The sequence below is a fragment of the Penaeus japonicus genome, unplaced genomic scaffold, assembly GCF_977035675.1.
Source record: "Penaeus japonicus unplaced genomic scaffold, GWHDUDI00000001_assembly GWHDUDI00000004, whole genome shotgun sequence".
Lineage (NCBI taxonomy): Eukaryota > Metazoa > Arthropoda > Malacostraca > Decapoda > Penaeidae > Penaeus > Penaeus japonicus.
In genome coordinates this window covers 19,781,916-19,799,764 of record NW_028234406.1, presented here as the reverse complement: position 1 = coordinate 19,799,764, position 17,849 = coordinate 19,781,916, and the positions used below count along the sequence as shown (strand labels likewise).

Here is a 17,849-nt window from a genome sequence, read left to right as displayed (position 1 = left end):
GTAGTAAGATACAGCCATCGGCAAGAATATTAGTATACGATACCAATCAGAAACAGATAACAGAAATATGCAATAGAAACACCCACAAAACACTACAGGTATGATTTTAAATCATATCAAATGTAGACCTGTCAATGCCCATATTTGAAATCACGTTTTAGAATTCACTGAAGCATAAATTTATGAAACAAAAATAGATTTTAAACATCAGAAAAATCACATGAGAATTGGCTATGGTAGATAACAATATATTCCTATTCCTGATATTTGTGAATAAGGGTTTTAGTGCATTATAAAGTTTTACCTTTTCGTATTTTAATTCTTTCTATTGTTGGGTGATTCCACAGCATCAGAAATTCACTTCAACTTCATTAGCAATGGTATCTGTGCCTCAGATCCGTAGTGTATAGAGCATAACTTTATTTGAAAGATTTGGCCACTGAAATATTGAAAATCATATTATTTCTTACTTAACTATCTAGTCTATTACAGATTTAGTTGTCTTTTTTATCAGCTTGGGCTTATGTTGCTTATATTTTTTAATGTTCCATTATCATTTGTTGCACATGTTAGACTTATTCACTTGGATTGCATACTTTATAGGTAGCTTTTTCCAGCAGGCCATTAAACAAACATCAAAATGATCAATAATGCTGTAAATAGCGTCTGCTCATTTGGTATTGTATGATTGTAGAACGGTAGAAAAGAGAATTGCCAAACAAAGCGGTCTATGATAGAACGCAGGGAACATGAGGACAGAGGATATGGCATAGACCATTTTTATTATAGTCTGTGCTGATTGGTACAGTCTGACTAAAAAGATACATATATCTATTATATGCTATGGATCTGGATTCAAATTACTCCACAGGGTTTACGAACAAACAAACAAAACGCCAAGACCTACAGCATGACTTCTTAGTCTGAATTTTCTTTTCTGAAATCATCTTTTGAGTTACGTTAAGAAATACATTTTCATGGACAGTGCCATGTTTCTCGGTCAAGACAGAAACCAAGAAAGTAGTAACGATAGAGTTATTCCCTTTCTTCTCTCATAATCAAATCTTAATTACTAGGGTATGTACATTCCATTAGGCAGACTGACAATACAAATGAATGCTTACAGAAATACTCGCCTTAAGATCACATAAGTTGTTTGTGTCCATGCAATGATTGGTAAGAAGCGTTCTGTAACTTCTGGTATTCCTTAGTTAGTGGATTTCCATTCCTCATTGTATTGTTTAGTTACTCTGGTTTAATTAAAGCTATCAGCACTGCCAACATTGTAGTTGAAGAGCTCCTGTACAGATCTTTGTGCCTCGATAAAGCTCTCAAAAGACAAGAACAGATTGTAGTTGAAATAATGAGTTCTATAGTAGAGGCACTTTGTGAAGTTCAAAGTGACCTGTAAGTTCTTGGGGTCATATTTTCAAAGGAGCTCCATTATTTTTGTACTGTGAAGAAGAAGAACCCATATTTGATTGCATATTATTATCTGGTTAAAACTTCTGGAGGAAAAAGACATTCTTTGTAAAACAATGACTGCTATGTCCTTTTAAGAAATAGTCTAATGGAATATCTTTTTTTTTTATTTCACTTTTACCATTTTTTTCGTTGCTAATGTTAATTTTCCATTATAGTAAAGCATTTATTTAAACTTTAATGGGTATATTTTTTAATGTTGTACCTTGCATTTACCGGTAGATAAGACGCATTTTCTATATGAAAAAATGCAAAAGTAACCTTACGCCCCTACACTCGAGCCGCCGAAGCCGAGGCCAAGTGCCGAACGTAAAGTGTAAATAATTAGTGAGTCGTTATACACTGAAAACAATTAAATAGTTTATCTTACAAATAGTTGTACGAATATAATAGTTTACATAAAGCAAAATTATGTTAAGCTTAAAGCAGAGTTATTGAAGACACAATAAAATAGACGTGTTCATGGCTGTTGACTGATAAAGCTTTGAACACTGTAGCATACTTGTTCCTGGAACCGCCGAGAACAGACGATAAGCAATCCGTGACCCGTATTGTGCCTATAAAAAAATGTGCTTTATTTTTAATTCTTCTTGTTGGTGGGTTTCTTGAACTTGCAACATTAAAAAAAAAGTCACTGCAACAGGTGCTGTTTTCACCACATCTTAGAGTTACATTAGATTTCGAATCTTTCAGTGATTTTATGTCTATTAAAACGATGGATTGCACTGGGACCCCATTTCGCTTCTTTCTCTAAGCAGATTATTAATACATTTTTTTGTTATCATTTACCAGAACAACAATACCGAGAATGAGAACAAAAATCGTAGAAATGCCAAGGCAATGTTCAAATGCCAGTCGCCATTTGCATTGAGTTGCCAAACGCGGCATCACAAAATCATCACGGTAGCCATATTGGTTTAGGTTAATTTTATCCGTTTTCAAAACTGCTGCTTTGGGCGGAGGTTGAATTAACAAAATTAAAAGTGCTGTAAGTTCTTTTTTTCCCAGGGAACCTATGATGATTTACTGTTACCTTGTGTTTGATATTCTTTTTTTTTTGAGGATCAAAACATGAGGACTAGATCTTTTCTTTATAATGTTCAGTTTATAAATAGTTTATATTGAAAGTTTAGTTTCACTATATGATCATTTCCAACGTAAACTGGTATATAAGCACGATTTCTAAGTTGCATGATTTCCTTTAAATTTACATGAATATTTCTTGTTTTTTGTCTTTTGACAATTTTTTCCTGAGTATGCACTGGACTACAGGAATTGTATGGTTTACTCAGTATTTTGTCCCAGAAAAAAATAAGAATGTTTAATATATATATATATATATATATATATATATATATATATATATATATATATATTATATATATATATATATATATATTATATATATAATATATATATATATATAATATATAATATATATATATATATATATATATAAATATTATATATATATATATATATATATATATATATATATATATATATATATATACATATACTTAAACGTTTTTATCCAGTTTTTTTTTTTCAAACTGAGATACGTTTTATAGACAGGTGCGTCTTATACGCCGGCAAATACAGTACATATACATATTATTACTTATATACATATATCTTATATTTGTTGTATATATATCTATATGTATATATGTATTTTTGAGCGTATGTATTGATATGTTCTATTGCGGTTAAGTTCCTTCCACTCCAGATAGTGAGTCCAGCGAGCGGAACACAGCGGGTCTCTGCTGAAAGGATGAAACGTATTTTTTGGACAGCGATTATTACTAATTTGGTTAATAATCATCATTCATTAAGCGGACATTCTATTGGATCAGCTGTTAGTCAAAATTTGGTAAAGAGTTTCCGTTGCCATACCAGGAAAGGCTTATAAACAAAGCAAACTCTTAATCACATTTTGGATTGGGAGAATTTTTTTTTCTTTTTTTAATGAGGTAAATAATTACAGTAACCACAGTGTTGTTAATGATGATAATGGCAATATCATACTACTACTAATGAAAGGATTAATAACAATGTCACTAATAACAACACTAATAATAACAATAACGTCAGGAAACAGGAAAGTCATTTATGAATTGCCATAATGTAAGCCTAGTAGTGACGTCATCCCCTTTCTTTTCTATTACTCCCCATAGCCGACATAGCATTTACAATGTTTATTACAGGAAAAATCATTAATTGACTCATAACAATATATCAATACTGCCATTGATAAAGCGCTATTGATATTGGTATTGCGATTGTTAATGGAGTATACTAGGGAGGTATTTCTTTGAAATATGAAACAACGTCGTAAGAGCATATTCTGATTCGATTTATATATATATATTTAAATAGAAGATATTTCTATGTCAACACTTGTGTAAACACATGAAGATATTACGTATATAAATTCCTTTCCTTGATCTTTTGCAAATGTCCCCAGCGGCAAGAGCCTACACATTTTTCCACAAGAAATACGGTTCATGACTCACGTGAATCGGGGTGAAGGGAACAGATCAGATCTTGCAGACTAACATCCTGAAGACAGCACAAAATTCCCCTGCACCAAGTATATCTCAGGTAGGAAGTCATGAACTCTACCTGTCCCAGGAAAACGGAGAAAGGGGGAAATAAGAGACATAAGATGCAGGCAGCTTAGCTTGCCGACTAATTCAGCAAACACGAGTGAATGTCAAGCATGTTACCTTTATTTATATGCCATAGAGTAACACCAGCAGATGGACAACTTGTATCCATTATGTAGAGAACTATAAGCAACGTAGAATTTCCAATTCATATGGAATTTAAGAAACTTGGAGATTTGTTTATAAGGAAATGGCAAAAACGGAAGATAATTTTGGTGGACCTGTTTTACGTGAGGTATCAGGTTTCGCCATGAAATTGTTATCTTTATCGACATCAAATGTACTGTAGATGTTGAAAGATATTTTATAAAGTAATAACCAAAACAAAACAGCAATTCGTCTCCTAGTAAATTAACATCACTAATTATAACATCAGATATGGCAAACAAATATTGACGTGTTGCATCTGACCCAAATTCAAAATATCATATTTGTAAAGAATGATTATGGTTAGAAATGCATGTTTCACACACTGCCCAAATGGTGTATTTACTGTCTTTTCATATTTTTACCGCTTGTTTTCCTCTCCCTAATTTTTTCATTGTTTTTGAAGTCCGCTTAGTCGCAACTGAGCAGGCTTCAAGTGAGCGACGATAGCACTGTCCCGTAAGAGTATACGAGAGCAATCGTTCCTAGCATTAGGTGTCATTTGCGTGCCCCTTGATGTGTTTCATCACCTACCATGTACCCTTTGCAATTTTTACTTCCACTTACATCTAGACTTTTAAAAGCATAAAATGAGTAGTATACGGTACTGTGTTTAATAACGTATTTAAAGGAAAAAACAACCAAATATCAAAACGAAGTCACATACTCCCTGAAAATCTCTTTGGGTACAAGTCCGAGAACCTCTTCCTTGGGAAATGCAACGCATTAGAGTTCCTACAAGTTCCCCTTATCCTGCGACGTCTCCAAGCCGCTGCACCGGCTCAAGGCAGTAAATATTTTTTTTTAAATTCTACTGGATAAGGGTTTCAGGGTTTGGTAATTGCATCGAATGAAATTTGAATAAGAGAATCTTGATTTTTTTTTACACTTACTTCACGGGAATGAAATGCCCCTTACACAAATAATTGTTAAAAAGATAATACATAATATTTAAGACTATTCTGTATGAACAAACCACTATTCATTTTTTATATTTACACTACCTGCCCCCCACCTCGAACCCACCCACTTCCCTACTGAACTGACCCCTTCCATGCCCATATCCCTCCAATCCCAGCCTCTGAGCCAATCGCCCTTACCTCCTGTTTCTCGTTCTGTGAAGATACATATAGAATAATACTTATGCTTAGTGGTGTTATTACAGGGGCCTTTGACTAAAAGAATGAATAAGGAAGCGTCATCATTGGCTAATCCTCACATGATATTCTCACCTACATTCTGTCCATGGCTCCAGACCACACCAAGTGTTACGTAAGGTGGCCGCTAGGGGTCCGCAAGAAAGCACCTGTGATGGCGGGAATTTATAGTCGTCTCATACAAATTCAAATAACCTGACGTTATTTTGAGGTTAACATAACTAACGTATGTTGTACGCTTTAACTAAGTTGACTCTTCAATAAATTTACCTGGTCTTTTTTAGAGCACATCCATCCAGCCCGCAGTTCACTGTACCCTTTCGGTCAATATTGATAAGCGTAAACAAAATTTTCAACAAATAGACGAAATATAAAAGAACCAACCGAAACTTCGCACTTCACGAAATCTTAGTTGAAGCGAGTGTAGATGGTACATAATTCTTTTCGTGTTTATTTCGTGACATATTTTATTACTATAAAGGAAGTTAAAATATGAAGCCTGCATGTATTAATAAATAGTAACAATAGTGGTACAGCAATTGGAGCTGGAAGGTGGCATGTCGTTTGAAAAGCTTGGCATATTGTTATTGTTAAATTCCAGCTAACCCCAAGTCTAATGATATAAATGTTTCCATAATATAAACATGTACTGGAAAAAAATCTATACTATAACCTCTTCATTTAGACCATATCAAACGTACTGCAGTTTACTGAAAAAGCAAATCACAAGCATAGATTTACTGAGGTCATGACAACTTATAAATATTTTCAGTACGTAAAACGTTGGTTTTCATATTGTTACTGGTGTAATGGTAACGTGTCTAGCCGCACTGATTCTCATCATGGTAACGCGTTGTAACACATTACACTGGGATGGTTGAAGTAGCAGCAACTCGGTGTCCATTGTCCAATAAAGTTGCAATGCCGTGTGGAAAGAAACTTTTGATTGCAATAGGACATATTCATATACATATATATTGTTTTCAATAAACTTATTAAGTTATTTTCGTGTTTTTATAACTGATATTTTAACAAGTCTACGTACATTTAATGTATAACTAAATATTTCTGTAGAAATATCAGAGTCTGATATTGTAATAAGAGTCAAGAATACTTGATTGGGTAATGATCAATATAAGGAAATTGCAAGAACATATTCAAATATATACAAACGTACAAATCCACCATAATCAAGTTATCTCACATCTCAGCTCTTAAGCATCCCTGTAGACATGTGTTCTTCAGACTTTTCTCATTGCGACTATGTTAGGTGCCATATAGTGCCCAATTGGACAATACTGCACACTAACCAGTAGTTTTTACAACTAGCTTCATCTGCTCTGATCCTTTTATTTACTTTTCTTATGTACTATGTTTTTATTTTTTATGTATTGTTTCTCTATATATTTCATAATACTATCCTTTTTTAATGAGATACCGTGGCCCCTTGATCACTACGCTGGTGTAGACAGTGGGAGGTCCAGTATTTCTTTCTGACAGATAAATTTATTTCCTGGAACTTTCTGTTTATGTTTTCAGTCATATATATTTTGCTTTACCTAATATATTTTCTTTCCATTGCCAACCTCAATCTCATTATACTAGAATCTATCAGCAGGCTGGATAAGGAATGGTTCCTTTTACATCAAAAATTTATTTGGATCTTTTCCTCGTTTCTAAATCTTAACCTTAATTTTTGCATACAAAGCTCCGGTATGCCTCATTACTTGTGGCCAACTCGATCTTTTTTATCTCTTGTTTATCTGCTTAAATGTAAATGTCATTTACATGAAAAAAAAAAAAAAATGTCTTGAATACTAGTTTATATTGCTTATATGCAGAGATATAATTTATTGATTCCATAACACTCTTAGCCACTTAATTCATTATTCTTGATTTTTAAAAAATTATTTCTGAAGGGCTTTTTATCATAGGGATATTTAAAGATCCTAATGTATATCATAATGGAATCTACTTTTAGAGTGACAATTTGATTGTAGTAATGAGTAAAATTACAAAATAGTTTCAATAGTTACCTGATGTCTGGGACGGAATGGGCTACTATTTACTACAGATGTCATAACTCTCACTCATTTATACCTATATTCTTATATAATCTTCACAAGTTCCTGCTAAGCAATTTTGGGTTTGGAATTAGAGTTATAACTTGTGAACTACAAATATCATAGGGTGTTCAAGGTATATACCGAAAAGCTATCTGTTCATAAACGAGAGCAATTGATATTCTTGAAGAAGAACGTGAGATCCATGACATTATTCTCATGTTGCAAGAGCAAATGGAACATTGAAAATCTATTATGAGTTACATCAATACTGACATATCCAAATGCTTTAAAACTGATTCAAAAGAATCTGTGAATTGGCTTTTCTGCAACTATTTTTTTTTAATATACACTCGACAACATATAGATAAATGGTGTTTTTAATTTGTATAATAAATTCTATTCAATTTCTTGGTTTCAGGAAACAAAGTTGCCTGATAACAATATAGAATGATGGCTATAAAACATGGTTATCAAATTTTTACAAGTGTTCCTCGGTGTGTGAATGTTGAAAAACAAAGTACACTTTGATTTTTCTCAGATCTATTTAAGACATCATACATAATATAAATTCACTGTAAAAGTCAATATAAACACATTAATACAAATACTTAAATACTGATTGGTTATTATTCTACAGTGTTAATATACTACAACAATCAACTCTCTCAATATCAGATACAAGATATATCAAGGGCAATGTGCAGATAATGATATATATATATATATATACAAAAATATATAATGTGAACCACATTTCATCTACCCACATATTTTACTAAAAATATCATAAGAAACATTTCTAATCTTGATAGGTATGTACCAAAATGTCATGTTGACTATGTCTGAAATATTAAATCAGGTTCATATTTCTTTTTGCAAAATTCTCATCTTTTATGCATTAAAATAACAATGATAAGAAATAATGAATACATTTCCCTTGTTTTAATTCCAGAGAGAATGTTTTGATGTTATGATAAACTGCATCATACAAATATTTCCATGATAAAAATATGCCCACAGTGTATGGAAATAATCTACAACTATTATGTAATGGGGCATTATATGGAATATAATCCAATATATATATATATACACAATAGCTACACATGTCTTTTGATATATGCACTATTTCAGTCAGAATTTTTTGAGCACCCTGAGCCAATGCCTATAAGTCACCTACAGTTCCTTGTTCTTGGACTTCAACACTTATCACCTGTACCGTATATACACAATTTTCTATAGATATTTAATTGTATTTCATTATGACTAAGAAATATACAGTCAATAAGAAAGAGTACTTAAATTCTGAAGGTAAATCTTGCATGTACAAACTTTCATTCATAACATTCTCTTGATGGGTCACTCATACAATGTTTCTTTAAACTTCCATTGCATATACTGTGATGACTTGATGAAGTTATATAAAAAAAACAGCCACAAACAATGTCTTACTTACACCAACCTGTTGCTTACTTTTAACATGAAAATATTAATCATCATACTGAAATTCTGACACCAGTGTCACTACATCTCGTAAAGAGGACAAGTGCGTTCTGTGTGAACTCAGATAAGTGCGAGCCCAAAATATTCATATAATATTAATCACCTCACTGAAATTCAGTTATCTATTACTGTTGTAATACTTTTTTTTTTACTTGGTTTGTAAGTCATTTTAAATGATGTGTATATATATAATCACATTACTGAGTAAAAGTTTCAGTAGCAGGAATAAAATTTTGCAAATGAAGAGTGGATTTTTATTCCAACTTGATTACTTTACTCTGCATTGCTACCTAGAATCGTTACCATTCCTACAAAACTTTTAAAGCTGGGATATCACTGATCTATACTAAGCTCCTATCATCAACTCCAGCGGATATAATACTCAAATATTCTGTTCTATAGCACTAACAGAATTGGCAGTAATCATGTAATATGACTTGGCAGAGTATGACCCCTTCCAATTCTTCCTTCAAAAGCTTATGCAAATGCACTCTAAATCAACAAAACAGAAACGGTTCCTAAGACATAATTGGTCAGTATCAACCTCGGCTTCATTATTTCGAGGCCTATAAAGTAAGAACCTAAATTTCCATTTACCTTCACAATCATGGCAGATTCTTCCTTCTTCTTTGACTAGATGTTATTGTAGTTAGGACTAAATATCAAGAAATGATTGTTTTTGCTAAGAATAATCAACAAATGTTTTACAACATTTGATTTTTCTATTTTCATCTAACCCTTTCTTATATGCACTTTTGATATTCTGCTTTCAAATCAATTACACTTACATAGTAAACATCTGCCACTACTACTGCATAAATGAATTTGTTATTCCTCTAACATATTCTCTTTTTTGTATTTAACATCTATAAGCAATGCAGAGTTGTGAGGACCATTTAGATACAAAAGTTATAAATCTAGAACAAATCTGCAGGTAAGACAGGTTACAAGAGTTTGCAGTGTCTTCCCTGAAAACCTTAGAGACAGTAATCGGTTTAAATTTTGACCTCTTCAGTTGTATGGTCATTTCAGTTAAATTAAGCTCAAATATTGGGTACTAAGTTTATATGCAGTGCAAAAACAGATGACACACTTTTCAACATCTGATAGTGCATGATATTTCAATAGCCCTACTTCACTAAAATGCCTTCGTAACATCCACTCTCAAGAGTTTAAATGTTCAACTTACAAACTGTAAATAACCATTTTTCTGTTCACTGCAAAGAACCCAGAGCCTGAACCTATGTGCAGAAATGCTTTGATTAAATTTACTGGTCAGAAGCTTTACATTTCTTTCCAAACTTTTGATACAAGGAGAAACAGCCACATATAATCCATATGAGTCTCATGACCTCTAGGGCACAAACTATGATAAGCAGTACATAAGGGATTCAAAGTTGCAGTAACATCAAATGCAAGACATTAAGCATGTGACACCATATCAAGGTGAAGGTGTGCATTCTAAAGATCCCAATAACTGAAATTTTTGGAAATGGTTCTCTGTTGAAGAAACTTTAGACCGAGAAATTATTGAGAAAAGAGTGAGATTCTGAATACTTATTCCCTCTCAAGCTAGCACATCTTCAAGAGCAACTTTAATCAAATTCACTACCTTGTTATGAATAAACTGATCTAATTGAATTTGTGTCTCAGGACCATGAAAAATTTATAGGTTTTGGCCAATAATCATCAAAATATACGCAAGAAGTTATGCTCAGTAATGCTTTCTATATATCAGTTTCAAACATTTTTGTACCAAAATTTGGGCTTCTATTCTTAATCACAATTTTGAATTGGTGTTCAAGACTTTTGGTGTGAATGAAGAGGGGCGAGGAGAAATTATTACCTGATGACCTATATAGATCATAGACAATTCACATAATGTCATGCCAAATAAGTAAATCCTGAAAATAAGTTGTTTCTTCACAGATCTGACTTGTCAATCTGATCATCTATTTCTTACAGATATTATGAACTTAATCAAGGGTCTGCAATGTTCCTAAACATTAATATCAACACTGTTTTGGACTACATATTGCTCTATATTCTACCTACATGCAATGCTATTTTTCATAATCAATGGATATTTCTCATATGACTTGGCAACCAAATAATCTCTATATGATAAATCTGCCTAATAACTGTGGCATTGTTTTCTCAACATCTAATTTAAGCATAGTGCAGATCATTACAGAAATTATCAAATATTTCATCAAAGATTTTGGAAAAAAATTCTATTCAGAATGTTGGAAAGATATTTACCTCAATTATTACAGCTTCTTTTCCAATAAAAGAATATATAAAAGCATGAATGCAGGTTTTACGGGCAAGCCACACCCTCTCATTAACAAATGACAACCTAACTTCCAGTCTTTGCTCCATCTATTGCAAACTAATATCATGTATAAAGCACAGGAAGACCTACAGCTGAAATTCATGCTTCACTTGTAATTTCTCTTCTGCAATAACTATGCTGAATTCATAACAAAAAGATCAATAATACTGGTTTCCTCTCTGGGAAGTTCTTGTGTGTTATCCTCCTTGAACAGCTAAAACCTTTTAATCATAACTACATGCAACTGATGCACTCTATGCGTAATCCCCCCAATTTCTGCCCGTTGCATTCTCCACATTAGAATATGTACCCGTTAGTAAGATTTGGTACGCCTCTAGGGTGAAGGTGCCAAGTACTACAGTAGTTGGGCCCCTGACTAGATGCATCTCAAGAAGCACCGGTCCCAGGCATGTTCAGGTACAACACAGTCCCTTCAAGAGTAACCAAGTGAATGATCACCAAATTCTTGGGCAATGCTCACAAACACAGAGTAGAGAGTCGTTATTGGCAATGGAGTTTTACTAAAAAATGTACGTTGAAATCTTGATATATGTTTTAATGACCAAGAAAAAATCACTTTTAAACTTTACTTTCAGAGATATTAATGTTAAAAATTACAGAACATTTGTACCAGATTTTAAATTCAACATTTCTGTAAGAACTTACCACATCATGTAATTGTGATTTTTTAGATATCAAGCTTTCAAGTATGTGACACAGGAATATGTAAATATCACTGGAAACACATTTCATGAACTTTAGTCATGCACAATTATATCAAATAATTTTCACTTTCCCAGATGTTCCATGCACCTTCTATGTTCAACCTTCTGTGTTTCCCATCCCTAAAGCCATAGGTTTAATAAATATTTATATCATATAGGATAAATGAAGGCATGAGGCAGTGAATGTTGTTAAAGTACTATTAAGTGCTCACTACAATAATTACATTTCTTCTATAACACCTTCCACTTGTATTACACTATATAAAGAAAAGGCATGTACCTTTCTATAAACTTCAGACACACATTTGGTTATTGCACATATCTCAATAATAGTAAAATACCTTTCCAATGTCAATTATGTAATATTCCTGCTAGAAAAAATATCATAAACAAATCTGAAGTCTATTGCTATCACATTATACAATTCACATAACGGTAATTCCATCCATAGTAATGTGATAAATTATGATGTAATCAGCACCAGATGAAAAGGCTGATGAGAACAACTTCATTATGATGACCTTTTGTATCAATAATCTCAATAATCTCCACAAGTCTGATTTTTCTTTTAACTGAAAAGTCATTGAGGAAATGCCTTATCAACCAGAGCCAATAACACTCTCTTGAATAACAACATTTAAACATCCAACATTCATCATAGTCTCATGGGATACCTTAGTAATAGGGTAGATTCTCATTGGACAATTAAAATAGCAGACTGTGCTGGGCTATGAGGTGTCACTCGGATTATCACAGAAAAGCAGCCAAACATAACCCGAGAAAGAGAAGAGGGAGTATTCAAACTCGCCTGCCGAACGTCTCTCCACACTTTCTCAGGCAATACAGCAAGTTATGGCTACAGACTAGTAAAACACTGTGGGCAGGCTTGTGGTTAGCTTTTGGTAGAAGCAACTCGTGAGACATAAGTGCCCTGTGCCTTTTGGCAGTTGAACAGCCACTTGATAATACGTGCATTCTTCTCTACTATAGAAGGTTCACCAGTTCCACGAAGTGGCAGAGGAGGGCCAGGACCAGGACCTGTTGCAGCTCGACCATCATCAGAATCAGAACTACCTCTTCGTCCTCCAGTTGGACCAGATTCTTCTGATGACACTTCTTCAAAGTATACTGGTGACGAGTGTGGAGAGGGCGGTGGGGATGTGAGATGCTGCCGAGTAACAGAATCTAAGCCCATTGATTCGAAAAATGCCTCTAGGTCTAATGGGGCTAGCATTGGTCGCACGTCTTCTTCCCATCGCCCACGCTCGTGAGTAACATCAGACCTTGATCTAAGGATTGGTCGCCTCCTGCCTTCTTCACTAGTCCCAACCCCATTACCTGTTCCACCATATCCAGATATATCACTATCTGACGATCGCCTGCCATCAGCTGTTAGTAAGGGTCCTCCAGTGGCACCAGTTCGCAATAAATTTGCTGAAGAATCTTTTGGGTCCTTTGGCGGTGGTGGTCTAGCTGGAGGTCTATCAGGAGAACGCTGTGGTGGCGGAGGAGGAGGATCACGAAACATTCTTGGTGGACGAGGTGGCGGCTCTGGTGGAGTATTTGATGAGGTCAGTGCTTCAGGGCACGATGGCCTCCTACGACCACTTGTTCCACATTCTGAATCTGTCTCGCCTGCTGGGGAAGAGGCACGAGCCAGATCTGGCAGAGATTTGTGCGTTGTCACAGTTGCAGGTTCAGCACGGAAAGTTCCAGAAGGAGAACTCTTAATATTCCTTCTTGGTGGTGGCGGGGGTATCTTGGCTTTCCCATCTTTACTGTCTGGAGTAGTCAGTATTGCCGCTAGGTTTTCTCTGGAGTCAGTGTTGAGAAGACGACGCAACTTCATCTGCACATCATCGCCTCTATCACCAGGGCCATGAGAAAGAGATCTCCTTAAATCACCACCTGCACGGCCAGTCTGAGCATCGCCATGCAACCGCACTTTAGGTCGAGGTGTGATTCGGGGTGATCGAGCTGGCAAAGGAGGGGGTTGCACTCCTAAAGAGGCAGGACCCGCAGCTGGTTGAGGACGTGGGGGAGAGAGGCCCGTAGGCACATGACCACGTATATTAGCTACAATGTTGTGATCTGCCAGGGCATGACGTCGCTCAGGCGCAGGAGAAGGTCTTGAGACGTGAAGAGTATGAGAAGGTGCACTTAAGAAGATATTTGGGTTGGAGGAGATTTGCAGGTGATCAGGTCGAGCTGGTGCTTGTCGGTTGCCAAGCACTTGGTCACTTTTGACATAGCGTGACTTGCTCTCTTGCAGCAGCTGAACTGCACTCTTGTTGCCACCTCCTCCTCCCCACCATCCTGGACCCACCACCATGCCTCCCCAGCCCATCGACATTACGGCACCTGGAAAAGTACAAATGTATTACTTTGTGTTGCTTCAGAATAATATTCACAAGTAATAAATATTCTGCTGCTACTACATACACAATAAATATCACATTTAGAAAATGTAACAATAATAGCATAGAATTTGTCTTAGTAGAACAAATAGTTTTATTACTTAAAAGATCTTTAATAAAACCTGAGAATACTATTTCATACAACCAATAAATTTGTAATTTTTCCATAAAAAAATTAAAAGATTATTTTACATCTATACATACAAAAGGATTCCAAACAAGAAAAAATAGAGAAAAAGGAATCACATCTTTAGAACGTAGTTGAAATCACTACACCAATATGATTTTCTTATTGTAAATGTCTTTTTTTTCTCTCTCTCTAACAAAGTCTTAAATAACATGTAATTATAATTTAATGATGTAATGGTAAAACATTATATAATTATAATATTATATATATATATATATATATAATATTATATATATATATATATATATATATATATATATATATATATTTATATATATATATATATATATAGACTTATTATATTGAACATTCCCACTCTCTTTCAGTCATTCATTGAAATAGCGTTTTTTGTGTTTTTTTTTTTGTGTGAATTATGAGTTTAGAGACTTATGCCATATGAAGCTACCATGCTGCAGTAACTAAATGTATATATCCATATAGCTCATATTTTCTTTATACTCAGTGATAGAAGTATTGCTGTTTTATGGGAGGAAAAGGCAACTATATTTTTTTCGTATTTTTGTGCTGTCATGAACGAATACGAAACATTAACCCCCTACAATAAATACAAGAAGAGGTAGAAGAGAATGAAAAGTGGTAAGCCTGAATGAAGATGCCAGTCTGGAAAAAAGAGGAGAGAGAGAGAGAGAGAGAGAGAGAGAGAGAGAGAGAGAGAGAGAGAGAGAGAGAGAGAGAGAGAGAGAGAGAGAGAGAGAGAAGACGAACATCTCTGTCCGTCTTCGCAACTTACCCCAAAGTGTTTAATGCAAAACAAGAGTTCGGTGTCTTTCATGTTGGATGTGAAGCTCTTGCATTAGGAATCTAGTGTGGTTACACCACATTCGCCACCTCGGATGCTGTTCGCCCACTTCCAGCCTTTATCTGTTGAGGAAAGGCAAGGTTAGGAGATTACAAAGACTAAACATTACATAAACTGACAATTTTTTTTATCATTTCTTTATAAATACACTTATTAATAAAAAAGAAAAGTTAAACATATTAATAGCTTAATATTCATTCTATGTCAAAAGACCAGAAGGTAAAGTAAATAAATAAACATAAATTACCCTCCGTCACCCAGGAAGTGACTATTACACACGAGAGCGTCATCCATGTCACAATAGTGAAGGTTAGCAGTCATGGATCATGCCCTCCCTCCATAGCAAAAGCACTTCTTGTCATTTTTCCCCTTCAACACGTCACCTTGATCCCCCTCCCCCCTCATACTCGCCCTTCCTCAGAAAATGCAAGGTTGCCTATAACCGTCTGGTGACACTCGGGTTGTCTGACTGAAGGCCAACCCAACGACCGGGAACTGCGTCTCTGCCATCCCTCTCACTCAAAAAACCGCACGCGCTCCACTCGCTTTCGAACGGGAAACAAAAAGCACTCCGGCTTTTTCCTTGAAGGGGCGTTGTCCCCGTGTGTACGGTGCTTTTTTTTCTTCATGAATGGATGGAGTAAATTACACACGTTAGATACGGATTTACAAACTCTCACCCTCACTCTCACTATCTCTGTGCATGTGTGTATGTGTATGTATATAGATGTGTGTGTGTGTGTGTGTGTGTGTGTGTGTGTGTGTGTGTGTGTGTGTGTGTGTGTGTGTGTGTGTGTGTGTGTGTGTGTGTGTGTGTGTGTGTGTGTGTGTGTGTGTGCGCGCGCGCGCGCATTGTGTATAAATATATACACGAAAAAATGATGTCATTTTCATAGGACAGGTCAGTTGATTCTTCCGTGGCGTCAGCATGCTGCAGACAGCGTTCAGTCGCCCGCTCAGATAACAAGCTAAGCAGCTCAGCGACTCCAACGGTTCTGATCGGCAGTTCGTCAACCCGATTACCAGTCCCGTCAAACATCGACAAACATTCTTGGAAAAAAACACAGTTGGTTTTCAACTGACAATATGAATACAATACCCGTTTTTTAAATGGCTCCATAAATATCGCACGATTCAATTTTCCATTATTGCTGAAATTGTTGCAACACAATGAGAACACACGCTTGACGTTGGTGCAGCAGGAAGCGGTGGCGGCTATACATGTGTCACACGCCTCGTCCCAGTGCCGCAACAAGAGGCTTCTATCAACGTTCAAGTGAGAGAGAGAGAGAGAGAGAGAGAGAGAGAGAGAGAGAGAGAGAGAGAGAGAGAGAGAGAGAGAGAGAGAGAGAGAGAGAGAGAGAGAGAGAGCGGTTCAAGTCCCGCACCAGAGACATCTCCTGATCAGTCGCGGCCGCATCCCGTTCTCGAATCTCTGGTCAGGCGGAGGGAGGCTGACCCGTCACTTTTCCCCACGATGGGAGCCACGTGTGTCAGGCTCACTGGATTCAGGGGGGAGGGGGGTGCTGGGGATTGAGTGGGTGAGAGAAGGGGATAGGGCTGGGAAGCTGTAGGGGAGAGAGGAGTGGAAAGGGGCTGGGAGGGGATAGAGAGAGATAGGGAAGGGGATGGGGAACGGAGAGAGGGAAAGGGGAGCTGGGGGAGAGGAGAGAGAAGGGGACGGGGAGGGGGAAGGTGAAGGGGGGTTGCAACATATTGCAACCGCACCATAATGGGAGTGAAGGGGCAAGGGAGAGGAGGGCGATGCAATAGGGGGATGGAGAGGGGGGGGCGAGAGGATGAGATTATTGTTTGAACACATGTCAGGATATGACCCTTCTCTCTTTTCAAAACAACGCGCCGACGCTACCATATATGTGCGGGGAAACAGATATGCTGTGGATCTGGATGCTGTGGTACGAGTATGGTGCAAAAGCGAATAAAGAGAGGTACTGTGATGTGTTCCTTTTATCCCTCCAAAGCCAGACACTCCTCGCGTGCGCCTTTTCACTCGCTCTTCACCCACGACGCTCGCCCGCCGTTGCCTAACCCACGCGAACACACACGCGAGATATTACAACTCTATAATATTTAAGTGAATTTTTGCCATGCGACGAATGGTGTTATACACTGTCATGTTTTAGGGTGCGAATAAAGAATAGGAAAGTAAGTTAAAATGCCACATGAAGCCCAGGAGATAGGTTCACACAAACACACACAAACACATCCACACCCACACCGACATTTGTCATAAAGAATACACATCCGCATAAACACACGCACAGAAAACAATAGCGGAAGAACAGAGGGAGCAACAAGGAAATAAAAACGCGAGATT

General features: G+C 36.2%; 2 protein-coding genes across 7 annotated transcripts in view; one reads left to right on the top strand and one right to left on the bottom strand.

Annotated features, from left to right (window-relative positions):
• Positions 1-1,663, top strand: part of v (Tryptophan 2,3-dioxygenase vermilion) — a 37,402-nt gene extending 35,739 nt beyond the window's left edge. Inside the window, exon 8 of the mRNA XM_043017467.2 lies at positions 1-1,663. This exon is cut by the window's left edge and continues 1,541 nt beyond it. The gene's annotated coding sequence lies outside the window, so the exon portion shown is untranslated.
• A 6,381-nt stretch (positions 1,664-8,044) lies between these two features.
• LOC122254014 (uncharacterized) overlaps positions 8,045-17,849 on the bottom strand; it is a 57,309-nt gene continuing 47,504 nt past the window's right edge. For 5 of the 6 annotated variants that reach the window (XM_086536222.1, XM_086536223.1, XM_043017461.2 and 2 more), the window contains 2 exons: positions 15,443-15,573; positions 8,045-14,445 (listed from right to left, as the gene is read on the bottom strand). In XM_086536222.1, the coding sequence (XP_086392348.1) occupies positions 12,977-14,437 (1,461 nt within the window). In that variant the 5' untranslated portion in view covers positions 14,438-14,445; positions 15,443-15,573 and the 3' untranslated portion in view covers positions 8,045-12,976. Of the gene's footprint in view, positions 14,446-15,442; positions 15,574-15,758; positions 15,912-17,849 lie in introns of those variants that run through there. The other variant, XM_043017466.2, reaches the window with a different exon arrangement.